Below are 26,850 nucleotides of genomic sequence, written 5' to 3' on the forward strand. Positions count from 1 at the left end.
TCCCCCAGGCAGGAGGCCCGTCCCCAGGCAAAAATACAACCAGAGGCCCCTGGTGCAGGTCGAACAGGCTGGCTGGTACTGCCGCATAGAGAACAACAGCTGGAGACTGATGTCTGTGAAGGTGGGGCAGAAGTTCAGACCCCATGATATCACACTATATCGTATATGGGTTCGGTATGATATGGTTGGAACCGCGAAGAGATACTATGTTGTCAACATTGCTTTAGTGCAGTACTCAGCCCCTCTGTGAAAGAAGATTATAATTTGAGAAGTCTATTGGTTCAGGTTGCTCTGTTAGGTGACATCATCACATTGGAGACCAATGGCAGGAAGGTTGAGTTCCACCATTCCAAACTGCAGTCAGCAGTACGTGAAGAGGAGGAAGAGGAGGAAGATCAAGTGGCTGAAGCAGATGTGAGTTAGTGAGCATCCTTACCTGCAATAGCACCACTCACTATGATATTCGCTGATCTGTATGCCTCAAACAGCGTCATTATTGCTAATCTACACTGAGTATACCAAACATTATGAACATCTTCCTAATATTGAGTTGCCTCAATTCGTTGAGACAGCTGCGATGCAGTGTACCCAAAGCAACAATGTTTTTTCACATTTCTGCAGGTATATTCATGACTGGAGGAATGTGTGCACCAGTAATTCCTCTGAGTCTTGCAAAGGTACAATTATTTATTCCTTGAGTTATGGCACATTACAACCAAACAAAAAATTTCAACGGGATTATAGCATCCCCCTGTGGTCAAAGGGAGTAACAACTCTCTCTCTTTATCAATTTCGATTTTAAGGGCTTTATTGGCATGGGAAACATATGTTAATAATAAACATAAGTGAAATAAACAATTAAAATGAACAGCAACATTACACTCACAGAAGTTCCAAAAGAATAAAGACATTTCAAATGTCATATTATGTCTATATACAGTGTTGTAACGATGTGCAAATAGTTAAAGTACAAAAGGGAAAATAAATTAACATAAATATGGGTTGTATTTACAATGGTGTTTGTTCTTCATTGGTTGCCATTTTCTTGTGGCAACAGATCACAAATCTTGCTGCTGTGATGGCATACTGTGGTATTTCACCCAGTAGATATGGGAGTTTATCAAAATTGGGTTTGTTTTCAAATTCTTTGTGGATATGTGTAATCTGAGGGAAAATGTGTCTCTAATATGGTCATACATTTGGCAGGTTAGGAAGTGCAGCTCAGTTCCGTCAGCTCAGTATCCTCCAGCCTCATCAAGTCAGAACGCTCCAGGCCAATCTCTCTGACTGAATGGCTGGCTGGCTGACTGTATCACTGACCAGACCAGAAAATTGCAATACAGACTAACAGAGACTACTAAACCATGACCGTATGCAGTGAGATTCAATTAAATGTGAAGAGAAATAAAGCATAGTGGTGAATGTCACTTTATGTTGATACTACATTTGATATATTTGTAGTCATAAGTGTGGGAGTGTATTCTATATTTTTTCTACACCACCGTTTAACAAATTGTAATAAGTCTAAGGACATCAGATGTAGGTAAACCAGACACAATGTGCGCCGAAATATTATACCTATTCATGTTCAAAGTATCACTGAAAGAAGGACACACAAAAATGAGGGGGCACCCGGATTTGAACCGGGGACCTCTTGATCTGCAGTCAAATGCTCTACCACTGAGCTATACCCCCAAGCTGTAATGTTTGAAAAGGAATTCATATATAAAGACAAATCTATCTAACTGTGTATAAAGTATTATAAACCATATACGAATACATGTAAATAACAACACAATAGTTTAAACAACAGCAAACGTACTTTCCTTTTTTATTTCCTTCTACTAGCCTAGTTGTATTTCTTTCATCTGATTCGGATGTGTCGTAAAACTAACGCAACCCTAACCGGAAGTTTTGTACTGAAAGTGAAAACAGCCTCATCAGAGCGACAATGGTAGCTATCATATTAGCAACATTTGTTGTTTAATTAATACAGTAAATGTGTAAAGTTGATGTTTGTGCGAGTTAACTATATTGTTTATACGAAATACCAATGAATCGTGGGGTTCTGGACCTTTATTGCTAGCTGTATTTGTAGAGACGTTTTGATTTCGAGTAGTCACTCGTGCCAGTGAGCGAGGAGCTAGCTAACGCTAACTAGCAGCGATGAGGGAGCCAACGTTAGCTAGATATTTCTGTTTGGTTAATGTATCTAACTTACGCGAAAAACAAATCAGAAGCCGAAAACCTCAACAGAAGCTGGCGAAGCAAGCAGAGCGAGACGGGTGGAAAGGACGGGACAGGCAGAGCAGTGGCTGTATGCTAACAGGATAGGCCATATTTCCAATATTCTCTGTTGATAGCGATGGTGTTTCCATAAGTGGGTGAATTTGTCTAATTTAGAATGTATGGTAACGCCTTCACTACCTCTTCCAATTTAAATGATTTCGGGGAAAAAGTGAATAATGACGATGTGTATTATTTTGTGACTACTACAGCGCCAGCGAAAACACAGACGTTCTAATTGAGTGAGGCATCAAAGCGGACAACCAGCCTGCCAAGCTTCGTTTGGTTCATTTTAATGAAAAACAATGCATTCTAAAATAAATCACAATCACCTTTGGTGAGTTTAGACCGTTAGCTACATAGCATCGCGCCAATTATCATCCGGCCTTTCTTTTGGTTCGTGACAACTAACAATGTAGCAATTCGCTGACGTTAACTCGGTTGTTTGGGTTGCAGTAAAGTGTTACTATGCCTCTGTTATAATTCTAATCGAGTTGTGTTCTGTTGTTCAACTCCAGAATACCCGTGGACTCAGATCACAGCTGAAGGACAGTGTACCGGTGACGGGCATGGGTCCACAGGTTGGGGCTTATGGCGTTCAGGACACACTCAGGAGCGGGTGAGAGTAGTGTCTCTGTGTTGGACACTCATTTAACTCAAAGTATGTAACTAGCTAAACTATCAGTTTTTGATATAACTGCCGTTTTCACCTCTCCCTCTGTTTCTCTCTCAGATTTAGCAGTGTGAAAAATGAGCTGCTTCCCAGCCATGCGTTGGAGCTTTCAGAAAAGAATGTGAGTGACCAACACATTTGACACACAAGGTCCTGTTTTACGGAGCTACAGTCTATGCATCTTTTCAGGGAGTTAATACAAGTCTTCAGGCATTTATCTCCTAACCTCCTCTGCTACTTTAGCTCCAGCATTGAGTGTTTTCTCTCCCTGCAGTTTCAGCTGAACCAGGACAAGATGAACTTCTCTACCCTCAGAAACATCCAGGGCCTCCACGCTCCCCTCAAACTACAGATGGAGTATAGGGCAGCCAGACAGGTATACACAAACTATCTCACACACAATAGTATATCTCTGATCTTCATTGAAAACAAGGAACAGTGTCTGAGCAATTGCAATAAATAACTTTCCAATGTATACCTTCCCTCTTTCCTCCCCATCTCAGATCCAGCGCCTGCCGTTCCTGCAGAGCTCACACCTGGCTCTGGACACTCTCAAAGGGAACGATGAGAGCATCAGCTTTGAGGACATCCTCAACGGTAAGACACTAACAATAGGTTTTCTACAAAGGAGGAGGGCAGAAAAATGATCAGGAACTAAAGCCAACAGGGAACACATTTGAAGTGAAGCTGATGAGAACTCACGGCCGTGTTGTTTTTCTGATGTGAAAATGGTGCAAGTTCACCACCATTTTGTGTCCATCTCCTTGCAGATCCAGCCCAGAGTGAGATGATGGGTGAGCCCCACATCATGGTGGAGTATAAGCTGGGCATGATGTAAGAGCCGTCCAGCCCCAGGACGTTTGTGTTTACCCGCTGTTAACTAGTTACCGTGTGACAATGCATCTGCTTTAGAGATGGTCACTTACTTCCTCATGTGAGACCGCACTCAAGACTTTTGTATCATTGGATTCTTTTGTTTCTAATAAATCCTGTAACTCAATCATGATGTTGATTTATTACTGGTGTGTGGTAATGTTTTTGTTGTACTTAATTTCTAGAAATACACACCGAAGCACACTATGGAAAGGCACACACCTGTCTATATAAAGTCCCACAGTTGACAGTGCATGTCAGAGCATAAACCAAGCCTTGAGGTCAAAGGAATTGTCCGTAGAGCTACGAGACAGGATTGTGTCGAGCCACAGATCTGGAGAAGTGTACCAAAACATGTCAGCAGCATTGAAGGTTCCCAAGAACACAGTGGCCTCCATCATCCTTAAATGGAAGAAGTTTGAAACCACCAAGTCTCTTCCTAGAGCTGGCCAAACTGAGCAATCGGGGGGAGAAGAGCCTTGGTCAGGGAGGTGACTAAGAACCCGATGATCACTCTGACAGAGCTCCAGAGTTCCTCTGTGGAGATGGGAAAACCTTCCAGAAGGACAACCATCTCTGCAGCGTTCCACAAATCAGACCTTTATGATAGAGTGGCCAGACGGAAGCCACTCCTCAGTAAAAGGCACATGACAGCCCACTTGGGAGTTTGCCAAAAGGCACCTAAAGGACTCAGACCATGAGAAACAAGATTCTCTGGTGTGATGAAACCGAAATTGAACTCTTTGGCCTGAATGCTAAGTGTCACGTCTGGAGGAAACCAGGCACTGCTCATCACCTGGCCAATATAATCCCTACGGTGAAGAATGGCGGTGGCAGCATCATGCTGTGAGGATTTTTTCAGCGGCAGGGACTGGAAGACTTGTCAGGATCGAGGGAAAGATGAATGGAGCATGGTACAGAGATCCTTGATGAAAACCAGATCCAAAGTGCTCAGGACCTCAGACTGGGGTGAAGGTTCACCTTCCAACAGGACAATGACCCTCAACCCACAGCCAAGACAATGCAGAAGTGGCTTCAGGACAAGTCTCTGAATGTCCATGAGTGGCCCAGCCAGAGCCCGGACTTGAACCCGATCTAACATCTCTGGAGAGACCTGAAAGTAGCTGTGCAGCGACGCTCCCCATTCAACCTGACAGAGCTTGAGAGGATCTTCAGAGAAGAATGGGAGAAATTCACCAAATACAGGTGTGTGCCAAACTTGTAGCGTCATACCCAATATGACTCAAGGCTGTCAAAGGTGCTTCAACAAAGTACTGAGTAAAGGGTCTGAATACTTATGTAATTGTCATATATTTCTTTTAAACCAGTTTTCCCTCTCATTATGGGGTATTGTGTGTAGATGGATGAGGAAAAAAACATTTAAATACATTTTAGAATAAGGCTGTAATGTAACAAAATGTGGAAAAAGTGAAGGGGTTGAATACTTTCCGAATGCACTATATCAGTTTCTCTGGTTTGACTATTTATAGGTATGTGTTTGGGTAAAATTAACATTTTTGTTTTATTCTATAAACCACTGACATTTCTCCCAAACTTCAAATAAAAAATATTGTCATTTGGAGCATTTATTTGCAGAAAATGACAACTGGTCAAAATAACAAAAAATATGCAGTGTTGTCAGACCTCGAATAATGCAAAGAAAATAAGTTCTTAAACAACAGATTACTAATGTTTTAATTTAGGAAGAGTTCACAAATCAATATTTGGTGGAATAGCAGTGGGTGCGAGACCTGGAGAGGCCTAGAAGCCACAGTGTCTCGCACCCGCTGTGAAATTTGGTGGAGGATCGGTGATGATCTGGGAGTGCTTCAGCAAGGCTGGAATCGGGCAGATTTGTCTTTGTGAAGGATGCATGAATCAAGCCACGTACAAGGTTGTCCTGGAAGAAAACTTGCTTCCTTCTGCTCGGACAATGTTCCCCAACTCTGAGGATTGTTTTTTCCAGCAAGACAATGCTCCATGCCACACAGCCAGGTCAATCAAAGTGTGGATGGAGGACCACCAGATCAAGACCCTGTCATGGCCAGCCCAATCTCCAGACCTGAACCCCATTGAAAACCTCTGGAATGTGATCAAGAGGAAGATGGATGGTCACAAGCCATCAAACAAAGCAGAGCTGCTTCAATTTTGCACCAGGAGTAGCATGAAGTCACCCAACGTCAATGTGAAAGACTGGTGGAGAGCATGTCAAGACGCCTGAAAGCTGTGATTGAAAATCAGGGTTATTCCACCAAATATTGATTTCTGAACCCTTCCTAAGTTAAAACATTAGTATTGTGTTGTTTAAAACTGAATATGAACTTATTTTATTTGCATTATTCGAGGTCTGACAACACTGCATATTTTTTGTTGCTTTGACCAGTTGTCAATTTCTGCAAATAAATGCTCTAAATGACAATGTTTTTATTTGAGAGAAATGTTGTCAGTAGTTTATTGAAAAAAACTAAAATGTTAATTTTACCCAAACACATACCTATAAATAGTAAAACCAGAGAAACTGATAATTTTGCAGTGGTCTCTTAATTTTTTCCAGAGCGTATATGTACAGTAACCTGTCAAAAGTTTGGACACACCTACTCATTCAAAGGTTTTTCTTTATTTTTACTATTTTCTACATTGTAGAATAATAGTGAAGACATCAAAACTATGAAATAACACGTATGGAATCATGTAGTAACCAAAAAAGTGTTCAACAAATATATTTTATATTTGAGATTCTTCAAAGTAGCAACCCTTTGCCTTGATGACAGCTGTGCACAATCTTGGCATTCTCGCAACCAGCTTCATGAGGTAGTCACCTGGAATGCATTTCAATTAACAGGGGTGCCTTATTAAAAGTTAATTTGTTGAATTTCTTCCCTCAATGTGTTTGAGCCAATTAATTGTGTTGTGACAAGGTAGGGGTGGTATACAGAAGATAGCCCTATTTGGTGAAAGACCAAGTCCGTATTATGGCAAGAACAGCTAAAATAAGAGAAACGACAATCCGTCATTACTTTAAAACATGAAGGTCAGTCAATCCAGAACATTTCCAGAAATTTGAACGTTTCTTCAAGTGCAGTCACAAAAACCATCAAGCGCTATGATGAAACTGGCTCTCATGAGCACCGCCACAGGAAAGGAAGACCCAGAGTTACCTCTGCTGCAGAGGATAAGTTAATTAGAGTTACCAGCCTCAGAAATTGCAGTCCAAATAAATGCTTCATGGAGTTCAAGTAACACACACATCTCAACGTCAACTGTTCAGAGGAGACTGCGTGAATCAGGGCTTCATGGTCGAATTGCTGCAAAGAAGCCACTACTAAAGGACACCAATAATAAGAAGAGACTTGCTTGGGCCAAGAAACATGAGCAATGGACATTAGACCGGTGGAAATCTGTCCTTTGTTCTGATGCGTCTAAATTGGAGATTTTTGGTTTCCAACCGTCATGTCTTTCTGAGATGCAGAATAGGTGAATGGATGATCTCCGCATGTGTGGTTCCCACCGTGAAACATGGAGGAGGAGGTGTGATGGTGTGGGTGTGCTTTGCTAGTGACACTGTCAGTGATTTATTTAGAATTCAAGGCACACTTAACCAGCATGGCTACCACAGCATTCTGCAGCGATATGCCATCCAATCTGGTTTGCACTTAGTGGAACTGTCATTTGTTTTTCAACAGGACAATGACCCAACACACCTCCAGGCTGTGTAAGGGCTATTTGACCAAGAAGGAGAGTGATGGAGTGCCGCATCAGATGACCTGGCCTCCACAATCACCCGACCTCAACCCTAATTTTATTTAACCTTTATTTAACTAGGCAAGTCAATTGAGATGGTTGGGATGAGTTGGACCACAGAGTGAAGGAAAAGCAGCCAACAAGTGCTCAGCATATGTGGGAACTCCTTCAATACTGTTGGAAAAGCATTCCTGGTGAAGCTGGTTGAGAGAATGCCAAGCGTGTGCAAAGCTGTCATCGAGGCAAAGGGTGGCTACTTTGAAGAATCTCAAATAAGTTAAATATATTTTGATTTGTTAACACTTTTTTGGTTACTAGATGATTTCATATGTGTTATTTAGTAATTTTGAAGTCTTCACTATTATTCTACAATATAGAAAAATAAAGAATAACCCTTGAATGAGTAGGTGGGTCCTGACTTTTGACTGGTACTTTATATCTATATCGCAGCACCCCCACCACCAAACTACTTCCCGCAGTTATGCTACTAGGGAAACAATACAATGACTGGATACATAAAGGGTGTGCCATGACATCCAGTGTTGTAGTGGAGGGTATACACAGTATAGCCCCTAATTTTTCAGAGGGCTTTGGGTATACTCACTTCTTAATCCTCACTGATACCTATCAAAGTGGTGTAGTGGAAGTATATGCCATATCAATTAATAAGGCTGATTGAACAGGTCAGAATGTTTAGCTTAAAATGTTGATAAAGTATTATTATAATTTCTTCACATTTTAGGCGCAGATGACAGTAGGCCTAGGCTTGAACGTTCCAAAAAGCAATTGCTTGAAACACTGCTTTAAAATGCACATGCGAGTGGTTTCAGACAGAAATATCCCTTCCCGAAATTTTGAAAGAGAGGGATTTAAAGATGCAATAACCATCATGGGTTACTAATATGACTAGGCTAATGCCTTTGGTTGCTAGACAATGAAAGAAATTTGAAAGAAAGCCAATAGAACAGGAGAACACATATAAGTATGTCTTTATTTTAAAAAGTATTGACTCCACGTTTCTATGGTGGGATTTTGGCTATAGGATACTTTGAAGCAAGGTAAGACATGCCTCATATGAAGTAAAACGTCTAGACAGTGGTGAAAAGTACTTAAGTAAAAATACTTTAAAGTACTACTTAAGTCATTTTTTGGCGTATCTGTACTTTACTATTTATATTTTTGCCAACTTTTACTTTTACTTCACAACACTCCCCCCCCAAAATAATGTACTTTTTACTCCATACTGTAGCGACCCGCACAGACAGCGGTGTGTTATGTGGTAGGTTATTAGTGGGTTGTGTTGTACTTACCAGTGTTCGCGGGGTCCAACATGCCAATTTACCTGCTATCTGTCAATCACGGGGATGCCTGGAATGTTCTGAGGCCGGGCATCCTGGTGTTTGGCGGAGTGGCGTGGGCAGGGGGATGGAGCATTGGAAGTTAAGACCAAGTTTCGCCATTGTTCTCTCTCTTACGTCTGGGCTTCACAAGAGAAGGTCACGGTTGGCTTGTTGGGTATCTTTCGTTTATTTGGCGTGGGTTACGGCCAAACAGTAGCCTGTGTAAAGTTGGGTTAATAAACCGTCAATTCGTAAACTCAACTCTCTGTCTGGACAATTGTTCCTTTATGATCTTGTCAGGTCATTACATTGGTGTCAGAAGTGATCGGACCTTGCATCCACGACAGTGCGTGTGCTTGGCCGGTGAGCGCGTTCCTGTAAAACGTAGAGTCCCAAGCTAGCGCGAGGACGCGCTCTTTGAAAGAAGGGAGTAGTGTAACGACCCTGGGTTTATAAGCGCGGAAATCGACTCTGCCGCACCAGCATGCTTTTGCGGCACAGTCGATAGCGCGCCGGACCTCGGGCAAGGAGACCTGCTCCCTGCCTGTTTCATTACAATACGTTTTCCCTGACACTCAAAAGTACTCATTATGTTTTGACAGGAAAATTGTCAATTTCACACTCTTATCAAGAGAATATCCCTGGTCATCCCTACTGCCACTGATCTGGCAGACTCACTAAACACAAATACTTCGTTTGTAAATTATGTCTATCTGTCAATTAAAAAAATAAGAATAAATTGTGCTGTCTGGTTTGCCTAATATACGGAATTTGAAATGGTTTTAACTTTTACTTTTGATACTTAAGTACATTTTAGCAGTTCCATTTACTTTTGATACTTAAGTACATTTAAAACCAAATACTTTTAGACTTTTACTCGAGTAGTATTTTACTGGGTGACTTTCACTTTTAGTTGAGTCATTTTCTATTAAGGTATCTTTACTTTTACTCAAGTGGGACAATTGAGTACTTTTTCCACCACTGCGTTTAGGTGTCAAACAATTAAGGAAAAGGAAAAGTATAGATGCTAATGATAGGCTTAACCGTCTTCTGGTGGATGGAAAGGCTTTCCCAAAAACATTCTCTATTAAATGTTAACTAGGTACAAAGTAGCCTATGTTATGTTTCAATCCAGTGGCCATTTCTTTTGCAAACTCCTTCTCATGTACAACAGAAACACTGCTAACCAAATCAACAGTGCTAGGTTCCTGTACACTTGAATTAAAAGGCAACTAACAACTACACTCAAAAATCGAAATTTCTTAGATTTTTTCCCCCAGATCTCAAAAGTGGTCTCCTGATTTGGTTCAAGCATTGTCATGGTATTAGAACATTCATTTTTTGCCCTTATTTTACCAGGTAAGTTGACTGAGAACATAGTGTAACGACCCTGGGTTTATAAGCGCGGAAATCGACTCTGCCGCTCGAGCATGCTTTTGCGGCACAGTCGATAGCGCGCCGGACCTCGGGCTAGAAGGTTGAGGGTTCGAGACCTGCTCCCTGCCTGTTTCATTACACTGGTGTCAGAAGTGGGATCCGAACCCACGCCTCCAAAGGAGACTGCGATCCCACTTCTGACACCAATGTAATGAAACCGGCAGGGAGCAGGTCTCGAACCCTCGACCTCCTAGCCCGAGGTCCGGCGCGCTATCGACTGTGCCGCAAAAGCATGCTCGAGCGGCAGAGTCGATTTCCGCGCTTATAAACCCAGGGTCGTTACAATATTCTCATTTACAGCAACAACCTGGGGAAGAGTTACAGGGATGAATGAGTCAATTGTAAAATAGGAATGATTAGGTGACCATGATGGTATGAGGGCCAGATTGGGAATTTAGCCAGGACACCAGGGTTAACACCCATATTCTTACAATAAGTGCCATGGGATCTTTAGTGACCACAGAGAGTCAGGAAACCCGGTGAATGCCCCATCCAAAAGACAGCACCATACACAGGGAAATGTCCCCAATCACTACCCTGGGGCATTGGGATTTTTTTTAGACCAGAGGAAAGGGTGCTTCGTACCGGCCCTCCAACACCACTTCCAGCAGCATCTGGTCTCCCATCCAGGACAAACCCTGCTTGGCGTCAGAAGCAAGCCAGCAATGGGATGCAGGGGGCTACGCTGCTGGTAAATATTGTATGTATATTGTAACGCACTCTAGGTAAAATATATTGGACTTTGATGTTTGGAAGTCTTTGTGGAAATTTTTCGTCACTCAAAAGTTGACAGTCCGGTGTGGAATCGGTACCGGTGCCCCCTGTATATAGCCTCGTTGTTGTTATTCTTATTGTGTTACTTTTAATTATTACTTTTTTATTTGAGTCTACTTGGTCAATCTTTTCTTCTTCTTGAACTGCACTGTTGGTTAAGGGCTTGTAAGTAAGCATTTCACGGTAAAGTCTACACTTGTTGTATTCGTCGTATGTGACAAATAAAGTTTGATTTGATTTGATTCGATTTTTGAACGCTTCGTGTTGCCACGGGAAACATAATTTCTGGAAGAGATAACGCGAGGTTTTGCGGCAATCTCGTTGCCTGTCTCTTCTCACAAACATGGCGGACTACCGAGAAGCGCCCTTGGCCACTCGGCCAAAAACGTTGGACCCAGCTGAATATTTCAACCTTTCGCTGAACCAGAGACGTGCCGAGGAGGAGAGGGCTGGTTTAAGGGCTCAGCTGAAGAGACAATATCAGATGCAGCTAAACAACCCCCACAGAAAAGAGCTTATTGTAAGTACAGAGTGAGCTAACATGCTAACGCTAGCTAGCTTGCTAATGTCAGACCCACAGTTCACCAGTGTAATGCTAACGTTTGGTAGCCAGCAAGCATTCGCTAGCCAGACTGAAAACCCGACCCGACAGGTTAATGTGCCTGCATTCGGCATTTGAGCTATTCAGCAAATGCTGTCTTATGTATATCTACGTAACTAGCTAGTTTGCTAATTTATAATCCAACAACAGGCAACATCACAGGACGTTTTTGAGAGTAAGCGAGCTAACGTTAGGCAAGCTGGTTTTATGATGCCTGGCGTTAGCTACTTTAGTTGATGTGACCTTGATGTTAGAATTTCATAGTCATTTTGCTATTTAAACAAATTTGGGTTGCATTCAGTAACATGCATTCTGGGCCGACATGACTGTTTGTGCATTCAACTGTTTCTGCCCTGCGTAGTAGTTGACTGCAATAAGACTGGCATCAACTCTCAAAGAATGGCCATCATTAATGACATCAACTTTTATTTGTCACATGTGCCGAATACAACTGTTGTAGACCTTACCGAGAAATGCTTACTTGCATGCTGCTTCTTTTGTGTTTACAGGAAGACCCTGCCTTGACACGCTGGGTGTACGCACGCACCAACCCCTACAACCACTTCAGAGCCACCAAGAAGACGTCGCTGCTAGGTGGGCTCTTCGGAGTGGTGCCCCTCTTCGTCCTGTACTACGTACTGAAGACTGACAGGGTATGGATGAGATGACACAACCCCTTATCCTGCTCATTTCCTGACATTAGGGGTCTATTCGAAATCCACCCTAGCCTCTATACTAAGGCACTTTATTTAGTCAAGAGGAAGAATATGTGCTGCTCATGTCTAAGTTCAACTTATACTCTGCAACCATTCTCTGTAGTGTCTGTGACATTTTAGTCTACATGGCACCCCTTCTTCCTCCATTGTTATTGAGATCCTCTCCCTGAATCTGTGCCTGAATCAGAGAGATGTCACAGAGACCTTGGTACTGAGTGTGCCATTGTCACACTGTGCTGTAATTCCTCTGCCATTTTTCCACTGAGAGGAAGAAAAACGACCCTGTATTTATTCATGAGACATTCATTCATATTCTAAGCAGTGGAGGATGAGTAGGTTGCTTAGGTGATGATGCCATCTCTCTGTTGCCATGGGGACCTCACTAACCCCCCTCTGTCTCCAGGACAAGAAGGAGGAGCAGATCAAAGCTGGGACCTACGATCGCAAGTTCAAGCTCGCCTACTGAGTTTGCTCATCACGGACCTCCAATGTAAAGTGTTGTAGAGATAATGTCAGTGTGTATCTATTATTGGTAACTGAATAAAACTTCCGTTATTGTTGAAAACAAAATGAGTGTCTGCCTGTCATTACAAACATCGAAGGGCTAAGAATGACATGAGCAGCAAAGTAATGAAAACACGCTAATAAAACTTCCATGGTATTTATTCATTCATTTCTGTCCAGTACAATTTTTTATCAATGAACTGGTCAAAGAAACGAGCATAGAACAAATTAACCAAGCACTCAATATTACGCTGTGAGTGATATCTAAGGGATAATCAACAAGAGGCTATTCGTTCTAAGGAAAAGGAATGAACAACGTTGGTGTGTTCCACGGCGCAATAGCGGAGTGACACTAACCTTCCACGTAGTTGCATTATTTTCCAGTTGGAACATCCACTGAAGTAGGTAGCAAGTTTACTAGATAGCTACATTAGTTGCCTTGGTAACCAAACAGACTTGCTGGTTTAGCTAACCAAACCATCAGTCCTAGCTCGCTATTATGAAAATCTAATTCAACAATGGCAATGTCTTCAATTCGACTTCTGCTTTCAAAAGCAGCTCATACATAGAACATGTAAGAATGAACTAGAACCATTGAATTCTACCATGTTGATTTACACTGCTATTGTGCTTTATAGGGAAATAATGCAAGCTCTAGAATGCCCTTCAAGCCAATCAAAAATGAGTATTCAACAATGCCATTGTATAAAATGTATTGAGCCACAGTGTAGTCGTGTTACATTAAATCCTAGATGATTTTCTGGTGATCTAGGGGAAGTAATGACTGTTCTGCCTCTGCTCTACTGTTTGCTGGGCCTCCAGTTGGGGTTAAAGTGTTTGCGGAGTGGCTGTCAGTAGCTCTTGTCCAGTCTCTGACACGTCTCTAGGCCCCACTTAGTTACCGCCATGCTGAACGACTACTCAAACATGAAGGTCTGAGAAGAAGAGGGATGTTACTTGATGTCCCACTATGTACAGCTGTTTGAGAATTGTGATCACATCGTGTGTGTTACCATGGACCCCAGGCCACCCTCTCTGGTTTGAGGGGAGTGATGCTGTTCTTCTCGAAGCAGTCTCCGTCAGGACCGTGAGGGGTCATCATGCTGGAAGCCCTCCTTGGCCTCAGTGGCTCTTAATCAGCCCCACGAACTCACTCATACAGTTCCCTGGAACACAGACAGGGGGTGCTCTGACATAACACAAACACTACTACAAAACACACAAAGAGACCAGTGACAGGGGAAAGGTGGGCATGCTAGAACAAAGGTGTCAGTAACAGAACTAAAGACAAGCATAATAAGTAGCTATTTGAGTTATTTTTTCTGAGGGTAAGTGTGTTTATTATACTGTGGTAGTAGGGGGGTCTGAAGGTGTGGTCAGCCACTCCCCAGCGCGGGGGGAAGATGACAAAGTCAGCGATGGTAACTCCTGGACGAGTGGACTTGGCCGTCAACACCGTGAAGATGGAAGGATCCTGGTGCAGAGATGGAGGAGAGGAAGGATAAGTGTGTGTGCGCGTGCGTATGCACGTTTGTGGGAAGATCTCAATTCCATACTCCTGGCATCCTCTCCTCGTCACCTTCTCAAAACCCATTGGAGGAGAAGGTCAGAGGGGAGGGACCTCTGACTTTCTGCCTGTGTGTGAGGTTCTCACCGCATGATCAAAGGCCACACAATTGATTACCATGAAGTTCTCCAGGTTGTATTTGTTCGGTGTATAGTTCCCATGCCACGCCACCACGTTAAAGGGAGAGAAATCCTACAAACACACAAGAAGAAACAGAATAATAAACAAATGTATAGCAGGGACCGCGGCAGCACCGCTTGGTCTACCGCACCTTTGAACTTGAGATATAGCCTTACCTCAAGCCAATATTCATTTGAGGCAAGAGGGCCCTTGATATTCAGAATTGAAAAAACAGCCGTAAAAGCTGCATGAAAAAAAGAAAAAAAGAACTCAGGGGGAGGATAAGGGCTGATTTAAAACACAATGTACCTCTTTTCATTCTCTGCTCTTTTTTTTTTATTTACCCCGTGCTTTGTGATCCTCAGCTCCAGCAGGTATTATGCCGTAATTGGCTTCACAATCAAACTTTCCCAAACTTTCAGCGCCCGCGGCTCGGAGAGAGGGGGGAGAGGGAGACGGTGTAAAGATATTTCTTCATCTTGATTGTTAAAACCAGAGCAATTTTATATAGCAGTGCTGTTCTGATAATGTCACTGTGAAAGAGACATTCAATGGTACCTCTAAAATCAATATAATTCATTACAGCTCAAGCTGTCTTCAGGGCTGACCCATGTACCTTGTCATATGTGTGCAAGCGCAAGCACACACACATTCTCACACACATATATTCCTCCTACTCCCACAGACATACACCATAAAACACACACTAGCACACTTGCATACAGTACAAACACACACACACACACACACACACACACACACACACACACACACACACACACACACACACACACACACACACACACACACACACACACACACACACACACACACACACACACACACACACACACACACACACACACACACACACACAGTCACCATGCACCCAGGGGGTCTGAGAACCCCAAGGCAGGTAATCTCTTGGGCATTACAGTTCCTGTGATAACTCTGGCAGACTCGATTAAAAACGTAGCACAAGAAAACACACACACACACACAGACACACACAAAACAAAAACATATTGGCCCAGTCAAGCAAATAATAAGTTAATTTGAGCAATTTCATCTCTCTGCAGGAGGACCAAACAGCAGGATGAGACGCAGCAGAGATGGAACCTGCCCCACCCACTCCACTTCCAATCTGTGTGTGACACACACACACTCCCTGCAGTCTCAGGTTAGGTCGGGGGAAAGAACAAGCCCCAACACCTGGTCCGAACCCAGAGAGGGAGACGGAGAGAAAGAGAGGGTTGGATGGAGAGAGGTAGAGAGAGGTTAACGAAAGAAAGAAGGGTCCGGTGTATATACCATGCAAATATTCCCTCTAACACAGGTGTTTCTACAGTTACCTCCCTCACACACACATACACACACACATCCTTTCGCCCTGTCTCCTTAAAATCCCCTACTGTCAGACAAAATGAGTCGATCCAATTACCTGCTCGACAGGATGCGTTCAGAGCAGGGCGGGAAATCATTCCCCAGTGAAATATGCTGAAATTAGTGCTTAACTCAAGCAAGGTTTTCTCCCCTTCTGAAAGGACAGGCAGGTATCTGGCGGGAACTCCTGGACGAGCTAACTAATTATTAGTGATTAAGGCTGGTAAGGGAGACGAGACTGGAGCCTGCTGCTGAGAACAGTCAGGCGTTTCACGTTAAATCATTGGGGATGGCAGTTCAATGTTAATGTGCAGCTAACTGCTAATAGAACCCAATAGCTGTTCTGTATTAACTCGCAGCTAACTGCTAATAGAACCCAATAGCTGTTCTGTATTAACTCGCAGCTAACAGCTAATAGAACCCAATAGCTGTTCTATATTAAGTCACAGCTAACTGCTAATAGAACCCAATAGCTGTTCTGTATTAACTCGCAGCTAACTGCTAATAGAACCCAATAGCTGTTCTGTATTAACTCGCAGCTAACTGCTAATAGAACCCAATAGCTGTTCTGTATTAACTCGCAGCTAACTGCTAATAGAACCCAATAGCTGTTCTGTATTAACTCGCAGCTAACTGCTAATAGAACCCAATAGCTGTCCTGTATTAACTCGCAGCTAACTGCTAATAGAACCCAATAGCTGTTCTGTATTAACTCGCAGCTAACTGCTAATAGAACCCAATAGCTGTTCTGTATTAACTCGCAGCTAACTGCTAATAGAACCCAATAGCTGTTCTGTATTAACTCGCAGCTAATAGGCCTCACTTTAATAGTCTGTACAACTTTTCTCAGGGCCCGATTCAATCAGATCCACTTTAGCCAACATCCGCATAGCTGATGTTTGCATGGTGTCAATGGTGAAACTGTGTTAGAGCTGTCAAATCCACAAGCAGCTCCAGGTATTATGCCTAAAGCAGACGTTGCCATTGGCTGTCGCATTAAGAGAAATCCCATGCAGCCTTGTTTACAAGTTGTAACACTGGAATGTGAGATGTAATCTACACCTGACTGATAGAAATCCTCATTATTTCTATATAGCCTACACGTTCTTGTTCTGAACTTCTAATGCAAGTGGGGTGGGCGTGGCTTCATGGTAATGATCACAAGAGCAGCTGCTCTGTTTCTTCCGCCTAATCTCGCACTCTAATTCTCGCCATTGTCTCACTTTCCAAACCCTGTCCATCTAATTTCTCTCTCTCTTTCTCTCTCTCTCTACCTCTACCTAGTTAGGGTCAGGTTCCACTTCATCCCACTTCTCTGTTAGGCTCCCACAGTGCATTGCGGTGTACAGCTTGTGACGGACAAACGGCAGGATACGGTAGAACCAACTGGGAAACAAGGAAATGGAATTAGGAAAGAGAGAGATAATGTCTGTGTATGTGCATGATTAAGTGTATGAATAAAGTCATGTTTATTACATTTTTAAATTTTAGTCATTTAGCAGAAGCTCTTATACAGAGCTATTTTCAGGGGCAATTAAGGTTAAGTGCCTTGCTCAAGGGCACATGGACATATTTTTTTCACCTAGTTGACTCGGGGATTCAAACTAGCGACCTTTCGGTTACTGGCAGGGTTGGGGAGTAGCTGATTACATGTACAAAAAAAACTATAAATGTAATCAGTTACGTTACTAGCAAACATTTTGTAATTAGATTATTGGATTACATTATGACATCTTTCTGTTTTTCCAATGGCATTCAATTCATTATTTAAAAAAGGCGCAAGTTTAAATTTGTTCAGAGACCACTATGATGACAAACCAAATGCCTTTGCTGGATAGTTTTTTCGTCTTATTCTAATGCCTCTTAAGAGGAAAGTAATCAAAAAGTAACTGAAAGTAATCAGATTACGTTACTGAGTTTGGGTAATCCAAAAGTTACGTTACTGATTACAATTTTGGACAGGTAACTAGTAACTGTAACGGATTACATTTAGAAAGTAAACTACCCAACCCTGGTTACTAGCCCAACGCTCTTAACTGCTAGGCTACCTACTGCCCTATACCTAGTGTTAGCATGCGCCCTTTGTCCACGTTCTGATTGTGCCAACATTTTTAGACAGGTGTCGATGACTAAAAGACACATTATGATCTGATTGTCCTGACCACCTCCAGAGGTAGCCAGGCACGCATTGTGTCTGGATATCAATCAGATATAAACAGATCTGGATGATCAAACTATTTAAATCCTCATTATACTGGCCTCTAAAATTGACATGCAGTACCATTGACTTATGGCATCAATAATTGTCTTAAAATAAATACATTCCGAATATCTGTTAAATAATTTGCATACAAGGAGGCACCAGCTAATATGGTCTCATGCTGACACAGTGGATGGATGAGACATATTTTAATACAATGTGTAGACATGACAAACCTTGATCAGATAGGCTGTATCAAAAGACCAATTAGTACAAAAGATCAGAATTGGGCTGCCTGTGTAAACGAAGCCATAGTGATTAGATCTTATTGATCAGATCATGAAACTCACATATTAGCCCCAGGTGTAAACGAGACTTCTGTGTAGGCCTATGTATTACTCCATTATTTATTAAATCTGAGCGATGAAGGAGAAGTTTCTGTCAATCACTATGATATACCTCCTCTTATTGGTTGGCTGTGGGTAGGTGAAAGTGTAGCCGGAGAGTTGTTCAGCGTAGAGACCGTAGGGACACACCTGAGGGTTGTTCTGCTGAGACAACAGAGCTGGGTATAACATCCTAGAGGGGAGTAAGTACACTGGTGTACCGGACACCCCCGCAGCCCCCTGCTTATGAGCTCTAGGGGCCCATGCGCCTGTCATCAATGTCTATTATTTTTGTTATTTAATAAATTATTTTGACAGTAACCCCTCCAAAAAGTCATTCATAAACCTTTTTACTTCCACAGGAAACTAAGTATTTGTTTCTTGGGGCGCAACTTTCACTGGGGACGGGGGGACATGACCCCCCCACATTCTAAAATTGTGTTTTTGTACCCCCCTCCCCCAGTTTTATTATTGCACTGTGATACAAAATGAGCCACTGGTGTGCTTTAGGACCATGCAGATGCCTCAGAGCGGTTGGGTATGCTATTTTCCGGTTTTAGACGGCTGGATTTAGAACTGCATGGCCATCACAGAGCATGTGGACAGGCTAGCTGTGTGAAGGGAAAGCTTCTGAAATGCTGGTGTATAGGACCAGCACGGGAGAGATGAACAGAGGCAGCTGCTGTCTGTTGCGCATTTTCTCTGAGACGTAAAAGCAAGCAGGGCAGAAAATGGCTACCTTTTAGTTGACTGATCTAGCTGGCAAGTTAACTGCTGTTTGATATAAAAACAATGTATTTATTCCCAGCACTGAGCTAGTATTGTAACTGACATGTTACGTTAGCTAATGTTTCATCGCCTCTCCACTGAAGTGAATGAACTTCTAGCTGCTAGTTTAGTTAGCTAGCTAGTAGCTACCACAGCCAGTTCAGCTCTAGCTAGCCTCTAGCTATCTGTCAGGTAGCAGTATCTAACAACTCTTGTGTGTATGGAAAAGTTTTGTAGCCTTTGTTTTGTCCTGTTTCAACAGAAGTAAATGTGATGATGTACCATTGTACCATTAGTTGGCTAACTGTAACTAGCTAGCTAGCTCACTAACGTTAGCTATTATTTTTGCTTCAATCACACTAGACCTGAATCAAACAATGAAACCAGTAGCCAAACGATTGAAGACTGATATTCTGACCTTTTTTCTGCGCAATGCGAGTTTTTATTAGTCAGTATAGCAATGTAACGTTGTTGATCTGTCAGTTTCCCTAGCTAATGTCCTACTTTTCACACTGACACAGTATAAACAGCTCTACAGGCTTCACTGTCATGGTGCACAGTCAATACACAACACTGTGCTCATCATGTTTCAGCAGGATCAGATGGTGACAGATTTCCCTGCAGGGTCAGACAGCCAGGGAAGACCAGTCTACGGCACTCAGGTGAATTTTGCAGTATATAATAACAATCAGTGAATGGATACAAAGTTCCATCTTGAGTTGATGAGTAGACCTTCAGTAGCTACAGTCTGGGATCTGGGAATAATGGTCATTTCAATTATTGAACCATTGGTTCTATTCTTGGATAATATAATGTATAAATGTGCACCAAGGTAATTATTTGTCATGCCTCATCTGAGCATCAGGGTCAGGCAGCCAGATAACTTTAGCAGACACAACACTTTATTCTCTCTGTGCAGCAAACACAGGACAAGTAAGAAGCTTCAAAGATTGAAACTACTTTAAGGCAGTCTGACAAACATCTAAAGTTGATTTCCAAACAGTATCAAGGGTTGATAGAGGCTTTCCCCAATGACACAAAACATGTCAAATGAAAATGTGAGGAAGACCTGGGAGGCACTATTGACGATGATGACAGGATACAGATTTGTTAGAATGTCCAGTCATGTTCATATAATCTGACATAAATGACTGCAGTTTAAGACCATCCATAGAACGTTCTATATGCCAGTGAAACTGATTATCATGCACTGAGGAACTCAATTCTTCTGCTGGAGGTGTAAAACACAAAAGGGGACATATTTGCATATGTTATGGTCTTGTGAATGCTGTCTGAATTCTGGCAAAGAGTATGTTATTTTTATCTCAGCATGTCTACAGATTCTTCCTTCTCCCTAATTTTGTTTGCTTGGAAATGTTTATACTGGAGACTGTTCTCAGAAGAATCTGTGTAACCTAGCATTTATAGCGGCTAAGAAATGCAGGTTGGTTATCCTCCCACAGTGGATGGCAGAAATGTCAAGTTATGTATCACTAGATTTGATTTATTACAAAATTAAGGGTATACTGTGCAACTTTCATAAAGTCTGGATGCCTTATATGGAATACGGTTTGACAAAGGAGTCTGTCTTGAAAACATGTCTACATCAGGGAGGATACCTATTTAGGCAATCCCTAGCTGCTGGGCAGCTCAGTCCTGGCCCTGGGGGTCTGCCATACTTGTCATGGATCCCTCCGGAACTTTCATTACTCACACCCGTCTCCTATTCCCATTGATTAGTACTTGTATGTATGTGCCCTTTGGTTTCCATTGGGCTGTCGATTATTGTTACTATGTCCGTTGGTGCATGTGAGTACCTATGCTCTGTGTTTTTGGCTTTCGTGCCATTGTGGATTGCACAGATGATTACGATTACGGTCTCGTCCTGTGTGTTAATCATTGTGCCAAAAACACCAGTCTCAAGATCAACAGTGAAGAGGCGACTCCGGGATACTGGCCTTCTAGGCAGAGTTCCTCTGTCTAGTGTCTGTGTTCTTTGCCCATCTTAATCTTGTATTTTTATTGGCCAGTCTGATATATGGCTTTTTCTTTGCAACTCTGCCTAGAAGGCCAGCATCCCGGAGTCGCCTCTTCACTGTTGACGTTGAGACTGGTGTTTTGCTGGTACTATTTAATGAAGCTGCCAGTTGAGGACTTGTGGGGCATCTGTTTCTCAAACTAGACACTCCAATGTACTTGACCTCTTGCTCAGTTGTGTACTGGGGCCTCCCACTCCCCTTTCTATTCTGGTTAGAGCCAGTTTGCTCTGTTCTGTGAAGAGAGTAGCACACAGCGTTGTACGAGATCTTCAGTTTCTTGGCAATTTCTCGCATGGAATAGCCTTAATTTCTCAGAACAAGAATAGACTGACGAGTTTCAGAAGAATGTTCTTTGTTTCTGGACATTTTGAGCCTGTAATCGAACCCACAAATGCTGATGCTCCAGATACTCAACTAGTCCAAAGGCCAGTTTTATTGCTTCTTTAATCAGTACAACAGTTTTCAGCTGTGCCAACATAATTGCAAAAGGGTTTTCTAATGATCAATTAGCCTTTTAAAATGATAAACTTGGATTAGCTAACACAACGTGCCATTGGAACACAGGAGTGATGGTTGCTGATAATGGGCCTCTGTACGCTTAAGTAGATATTCTATTAAAAAATCTGCGGTTTCCAGCTACAATAGTAACTTACAACATTGACAATGTCTACACTGTATTTCTGATCAATTTGATGTTATTTTAATGGACAAGAAATTGGCTTTTCTGACAAAAACAAGGACATTTCTAAGTGACCCCAAACTTTTAAACGGTAGTGTATTTAATAATGATCTCTTACCTTGCTTGATGATTGTGGACATGGTTGCTTACTTTTTGTTCTAAATAGAGACAGCTAGAAGGGCCATGGGTCATATTAAATTGTGTATAAATGCAGGAAATTAGCTTTAGATGCCCCCCCCCCCAAAAACAAATACAGACCACCGCCAGGTTATGTCCCCCACACTTCTAAACCCCAAGTTGCGACCCTGTATAGACCTACTTTGTAAGTGGCTGTCTGGCTGACGCATTGGATTTGTTCTTAATTTTGGGGGGGGCGGGGTTCAGAGAAACTGCATTATGCCGGTGGTAAAGTGGGTGTTGCTGGATAACAGGTGAGGGGTATAGACTGGTTAGCTGACGCCATAAAAACAATGCCCGCACTTCAAAGGGACAGAAGTCTGTGTGTTGTTGTGATTCTGGATGGCCAGATAGCTAGCAACAATGTCAAGAAACTACCATATGTTGAATCGTAAGTGGCTCATTTCAGCTCATTGTATCTTGTTATTGAGGTGTTTTGACTGATGTCATGTGGTAATATGGCAAAAAAATCTCAAGCTTACCAACAACTGTAACAATGTATATATTTGAGAGACAAATGTGTGTATATTTTCAATAAACATTGGAGTCTAAATATCGTTTACATGTTGTCAACAATCTAAGCCAACCCCATCTGTTTTGCCCCATAGTTGTGCACGAGTCGGTTTTGTTGCTAAGCAACTAACCATCTATGGAATGTTACCTGACCTTCAGGTAAGGCTCCTGGACAGCAAGGGTCTTCAGATGAGAACTCATTACCAAATCCACTCAGGTACTGGAAGAGAGCAACATGTTAGGGGACAGACAGTTGGCTGGACAGTGATAGGCCTAGTCTTTAAAACAGACATATTGGGTGATATTGTGACGGTATACCTGTGTTTTTGCTTTTGGTTTAACATTGATAAGAACTTTGATTGGCGTCAATGTTGAGTCGTGCTACTTGTGTCATCTGTTTGCATACTTGTCACACAATGCAAACATACATGACTACTCTGATAGGCATGCAACTCCACAGGACGAGCCCTCTTACTCTCTTTCTCTGCTACACTGGGAACGTGGTTCGCGTTCAAACCCAAAAATGGTGCTGAGTCATCGCGGAGTATGCAAAAGCGCACGGGTCTGTTTCCAATAATGCGCGCGCACACGTGAGTCTACATTTCTTGCGGAGTATGCTACTTTACTTTGTTGGGAGAAGAATGTCTAAAGTCTCAGTAAACAATACAGTGGTAATATAATAGATTATATAAATGTCAACTGACGTTAACTGATAAAAGACACACACTACCACTGTGTTTAGACTACAGAACTCTGCGTTCCACAAGCGACTTGGACAACATCTGAGCATCTGCTGAATCCAGCCCAATGATTGGGTAGAAGGAAACGCCCCTTCAGCACACCGCTTGACAGCAAAAGTAGCCTATGGATGTATAGCCTACACACAGTTAACCTGTTTGGGCTGCAGGGGCAGTATTGAGTAGCCGGATAAAAGGTGCCCATTTCAAACGGCCTCGTACTCAATTCTTGCTCGTACAATATGCATATTATTATTACTATTGGATAGAAAACACTCTCTAGTTTCTAAAACCGTTTGAATTATATCTGTGAGTAAAACAGAACTCATTTTGCAGCAAACTTCCTGGCAGGAAGTGGAAAATCTGAAATCGATGCTCTCTTCTAGGGGCTGCCTATAAAGGTCCTTGATATTTATTAGAATACATGCACTTCATACGTCTTCCACTAGATGTCGACAGGCAGTGAGAGAAGAAATTGAGTGTATAACTTGATCTGGGCTCGAATAAATGCTCTTTGTATGACGTGTCACCAGTTTCCTGTTTTCTGGAGAGCGCGCGAAGGGACCTGGTTTTGCCTTCTGCACAGCTGTCGTTATAGACGACTAATATCTCCGGCTTTGATTTTATTTGATACATGTGACAATATCATCGTAAAGTATGTTTTTTCAATATAGTTTCATTAGATTATTGAAATTTTTTCGGGACGTTAGGCGTGTTGCGTTGTCTGCGTTTGTTCACGAAGGAGAGCTTAGCGCCACTTTGCTAGCTTTCCGTGCTAATTGACTGGAGAAGAGGACATTCTAAATCCAAACAACGATTGTTCCCGACAAAGGACCCCTTGTACAACATTCTGATGAAAGATCATCAAAAGTAGGACCCATTTTATGATGTTATTTCATATATCTGTCGAACATGTTGTACTAGTAGGTTGCGGCCAGGTTTTGGGCACGCTCTCGCCATAATGTAAACTGCATATCGTAATGAAGTTATTTTTAGAATTCTAACACGGCGATTGCATTAAGAACTAGTGTATCTATCATTTCCTATACAACATGTATTATTTAGTTATGTTTATGAATAGTTATTTGGTCAGAATATGTGAGTGCCAGAAAAATATCCGGACGTTGTGGGAAAAAGATGCTACGTTAGCACAATGTATAACCACTGATTTCAGCTCTAAATATGCACATTTTCGAACAAAACATAAGTGTATGTATAACCTGATGTTATAGGACTGTCATCTGATGAAGCTTATCAAGGTTAGTCAAAAATTATATATCTTTTGCTGGTTTGTTACGATCGCTAACTTTTGCTGCTGGGGAATGGCTTGTGTTTCTGGCTATTGTGGTAAGCTAATATAATGCTATATTGTGTTTTCGCTGTAAAACACTTAAGAAATCGGAAATATTGGCTGGAATCACAAGATGCCTGTCTTTCATTTGCTGTACACCATGTATTTTTCAGAAATGTTTTATGATGAGTATTTAGGTATTTGACGTTGGTGTCTGTAATTACTCTGGCTGCTTCGGTGCCATTTCTGACGGTAGCTGTGATGGTAGCTGCAATGTAAAACTGATTTATAGCTCAAATATGCACATTGTTCGAACAAAACATAGATTTATTGAATAACATGTTATAAGACTGTCATCTGATGAAGTTGTTTCTTGGTTAGTTTGGTTGGTTCTTGGTTAGTTAGGTTGGCTTTGTGCATGCTACCTGTGCTGTGAAAAATGCCTGTCCTTATTTGTATTTGGTGGTGAGCTAACATAAATATACGTGGTGTTTTCGCTGTAAAACATTTAAAAAATCGGACATGTTGGCTGGATTCATAAGATGTTTATCTTTCAAATGCTGTATTGGACTTGTTAATGTGTGAAAGTTAAATATTTCTAAAAAATATATTTTGAATTTCGCGCCCTGCACTTGAAGTGGCTGTTGCCATATTGTGCCCGGCTTCGGGCTTGCAGCCATAAGAAGTTTTTAAGTCTTACATATTGTAAGATTTCTGACATTTGTTGGTGCGATTGATAGCTCCATCACCCATAAAGTAAAACGTTCAAATGACATTGGAATAACAATTATTTTCTTTACTTATTGTAAAATAATATATATATATATATATATATATATAAAATGAAGAAAACAATTCATGAAAAATAACAGTCAATCTCCGCAATAATATATAACCTGAACATTGCTTAATCATAAATGGAGGTAATATTTACTGAAGTTATGCCTCCTTACCTTGAGCCCAGCCATTGTGCTTACTTAGGAAACTGTCCAACTGAAGCAAATACGTTTTCAATGTCCAACACCCTTGTTAAAACTTAACTATTTATCTCCAAACTTAACTAGGTTAGCTCCCTAACCTATCGGCCACACAACCCCAACGTCCCGTGATAGAGTGAAGAAGAAAGGAGGGATGGATTTATGCTCTTTCACAATATGGCATCAATCAGGACCAGACTCGGTCCGTGACGTATATGGGGGGTTCTCTCTGAGAGAAGGGGTTAGATGTCCAAAGAAAAAAACAGAGAAAGGGGTGGAGAGACTGAGGCCGGGTTGCTTAAAAGTGCGCAAACAAGGACCAAAGTCATAGCCAATGCAAATAGAACCAACCCCAAGCCACCTTTAAGATACAACATGGGTCCAATGGACATGAGACGTTTCACGGCTTCCTGTGTTCCAACCACATTGACGGTTATGGATGCACCTCGCGGATGGTGATGAACATAGAAATAGAATCCATATCTATGGAGATGCACACCAGCGCACTGAAACCAACGAGATGATGACCCCGGTAGGCCTACTTCACTAGCTGGCGAGGTTGGAAAAGACAATAGTGGCAATATCGTCTGGCCTGTTGAGCATGTGGTATATCAGCCTGGGTATAGGCCTATGAATCATTGAACTTGGTATAGCCTAATAATCAGGCATATAGGCCTATATAATTGTGGATCAAATCGAAATGGACAAGCAATCTGTGGGATAGAGATTTGGAAATGATTTATTATTTTTGATCTGCTTGATAGCCTATACACACTGGGCAAAAACTGGATGAATCAACGTTGTTTCCATGTCATTTAAACTAAATGAAATGTGATGACGTTGAATCAACGTAGAAAACGGATTGGATTTGCAAAAAGTCATCAACATCGGGAACTTGTACTTTTTTTTAACCTTTTGAACCTACAGTAAATCCAATGACATGGTGACATGTTGTGTTGAATTCACTTTAGTTAACAACTCAACCAAATGTAAATCAAAACTAGACATTGAAATGACGTCTGTGCCCAGTGGGTAGGCCTAGTCTAGGCCTATTTGTTTATTCAGAGT

The 26,850-nt window shown here is 42.0% G+C and overlaps 2 protein-coding genes, 1 non-coding gene and 1 pseudogene across 3 annotated transcripts; 2 read left to right on the forward strand and 2 right to left on the reverse strand.

Annotated features, from left to right (window-relative positions):
- Positions 1-1,623: 1,623 nt before the first annotated feature.
- On the reverse strand, positions 1,624-1,695 carry trnac-gca. Its single transcript has one exon. It is a non-coding gene; the product is annotated as a tRNA-Cys (tRNA).
- A 189-nt stretch (positions 1,696-1,884) lies between these two features.
- Positions 1,885-3,959, forward strand: LOC120027856 (proteasome maturation protein-like). The gene is made up of 6 exons (XM_038972932.1): positions 1,885-1,954; positions 2,805-2,905; positions 3,020-3,080; positions 3,234-3,335; positions 3,463-3,556; positions 3,730-3,959. Exons 1-6 carry the CDS (start codon positions 1,952-1,954, stop codon positions 3,795-3,797), a joined length of 429 nt encoding a protein of 142 aa, XP_038828860.1. The 5' UTR covers positions 1,885-1,951; the 3' UTR covers positions 3,798-3,959.
- A 7,488-nt stretch (positions 3,960-11,447) lies between these two features.
- On the forward strand, positions 11,448-13,011 carry LOC120027850 (NADH dehydrogenase [ubiquinone] 1 beta subcomplex subunit 4-like). Its single transcript, XM_038972923.1, has 3 exons — positions 11,448-11,644; positions 12,235-12,378; positions 12,845-13,011. The coding sequence occupies exons 1-3, from the start codon at positions 11,468-11,470 to the stop codon at positions 12,905-12,907; spliced, it is 384 nt and encodes a 127-aa protein (XP_038828851.1). The 5' UTR covers positions 11,448-11,467; the 3' UTR covers positions 12,908-13,011.
- Positions 13,012-13,745: 734 nt separating this feature from the next.
- LOC120027683 lies at positions 13,746-25,773 on the reverse strand (annotated as a pseudogene).
- Between the last annotated feature and the right edge of the window lie 1,077 nt (positions 25,774-26,850).

This window comes from Salvelinus namaycush, chromosome 33 (assembly GCF_016432855.1).
Source record: "Salvelinus namaycush isolate Seneca chromosome 33, SaNama_1.0, whole genome shotgun sequence".
NCBI lineage: Eukaryota > Metazoa > Chordata > Actinopteri > Salmoniformes > Salmonidae > Salvelinus > Salvelinus namaycush.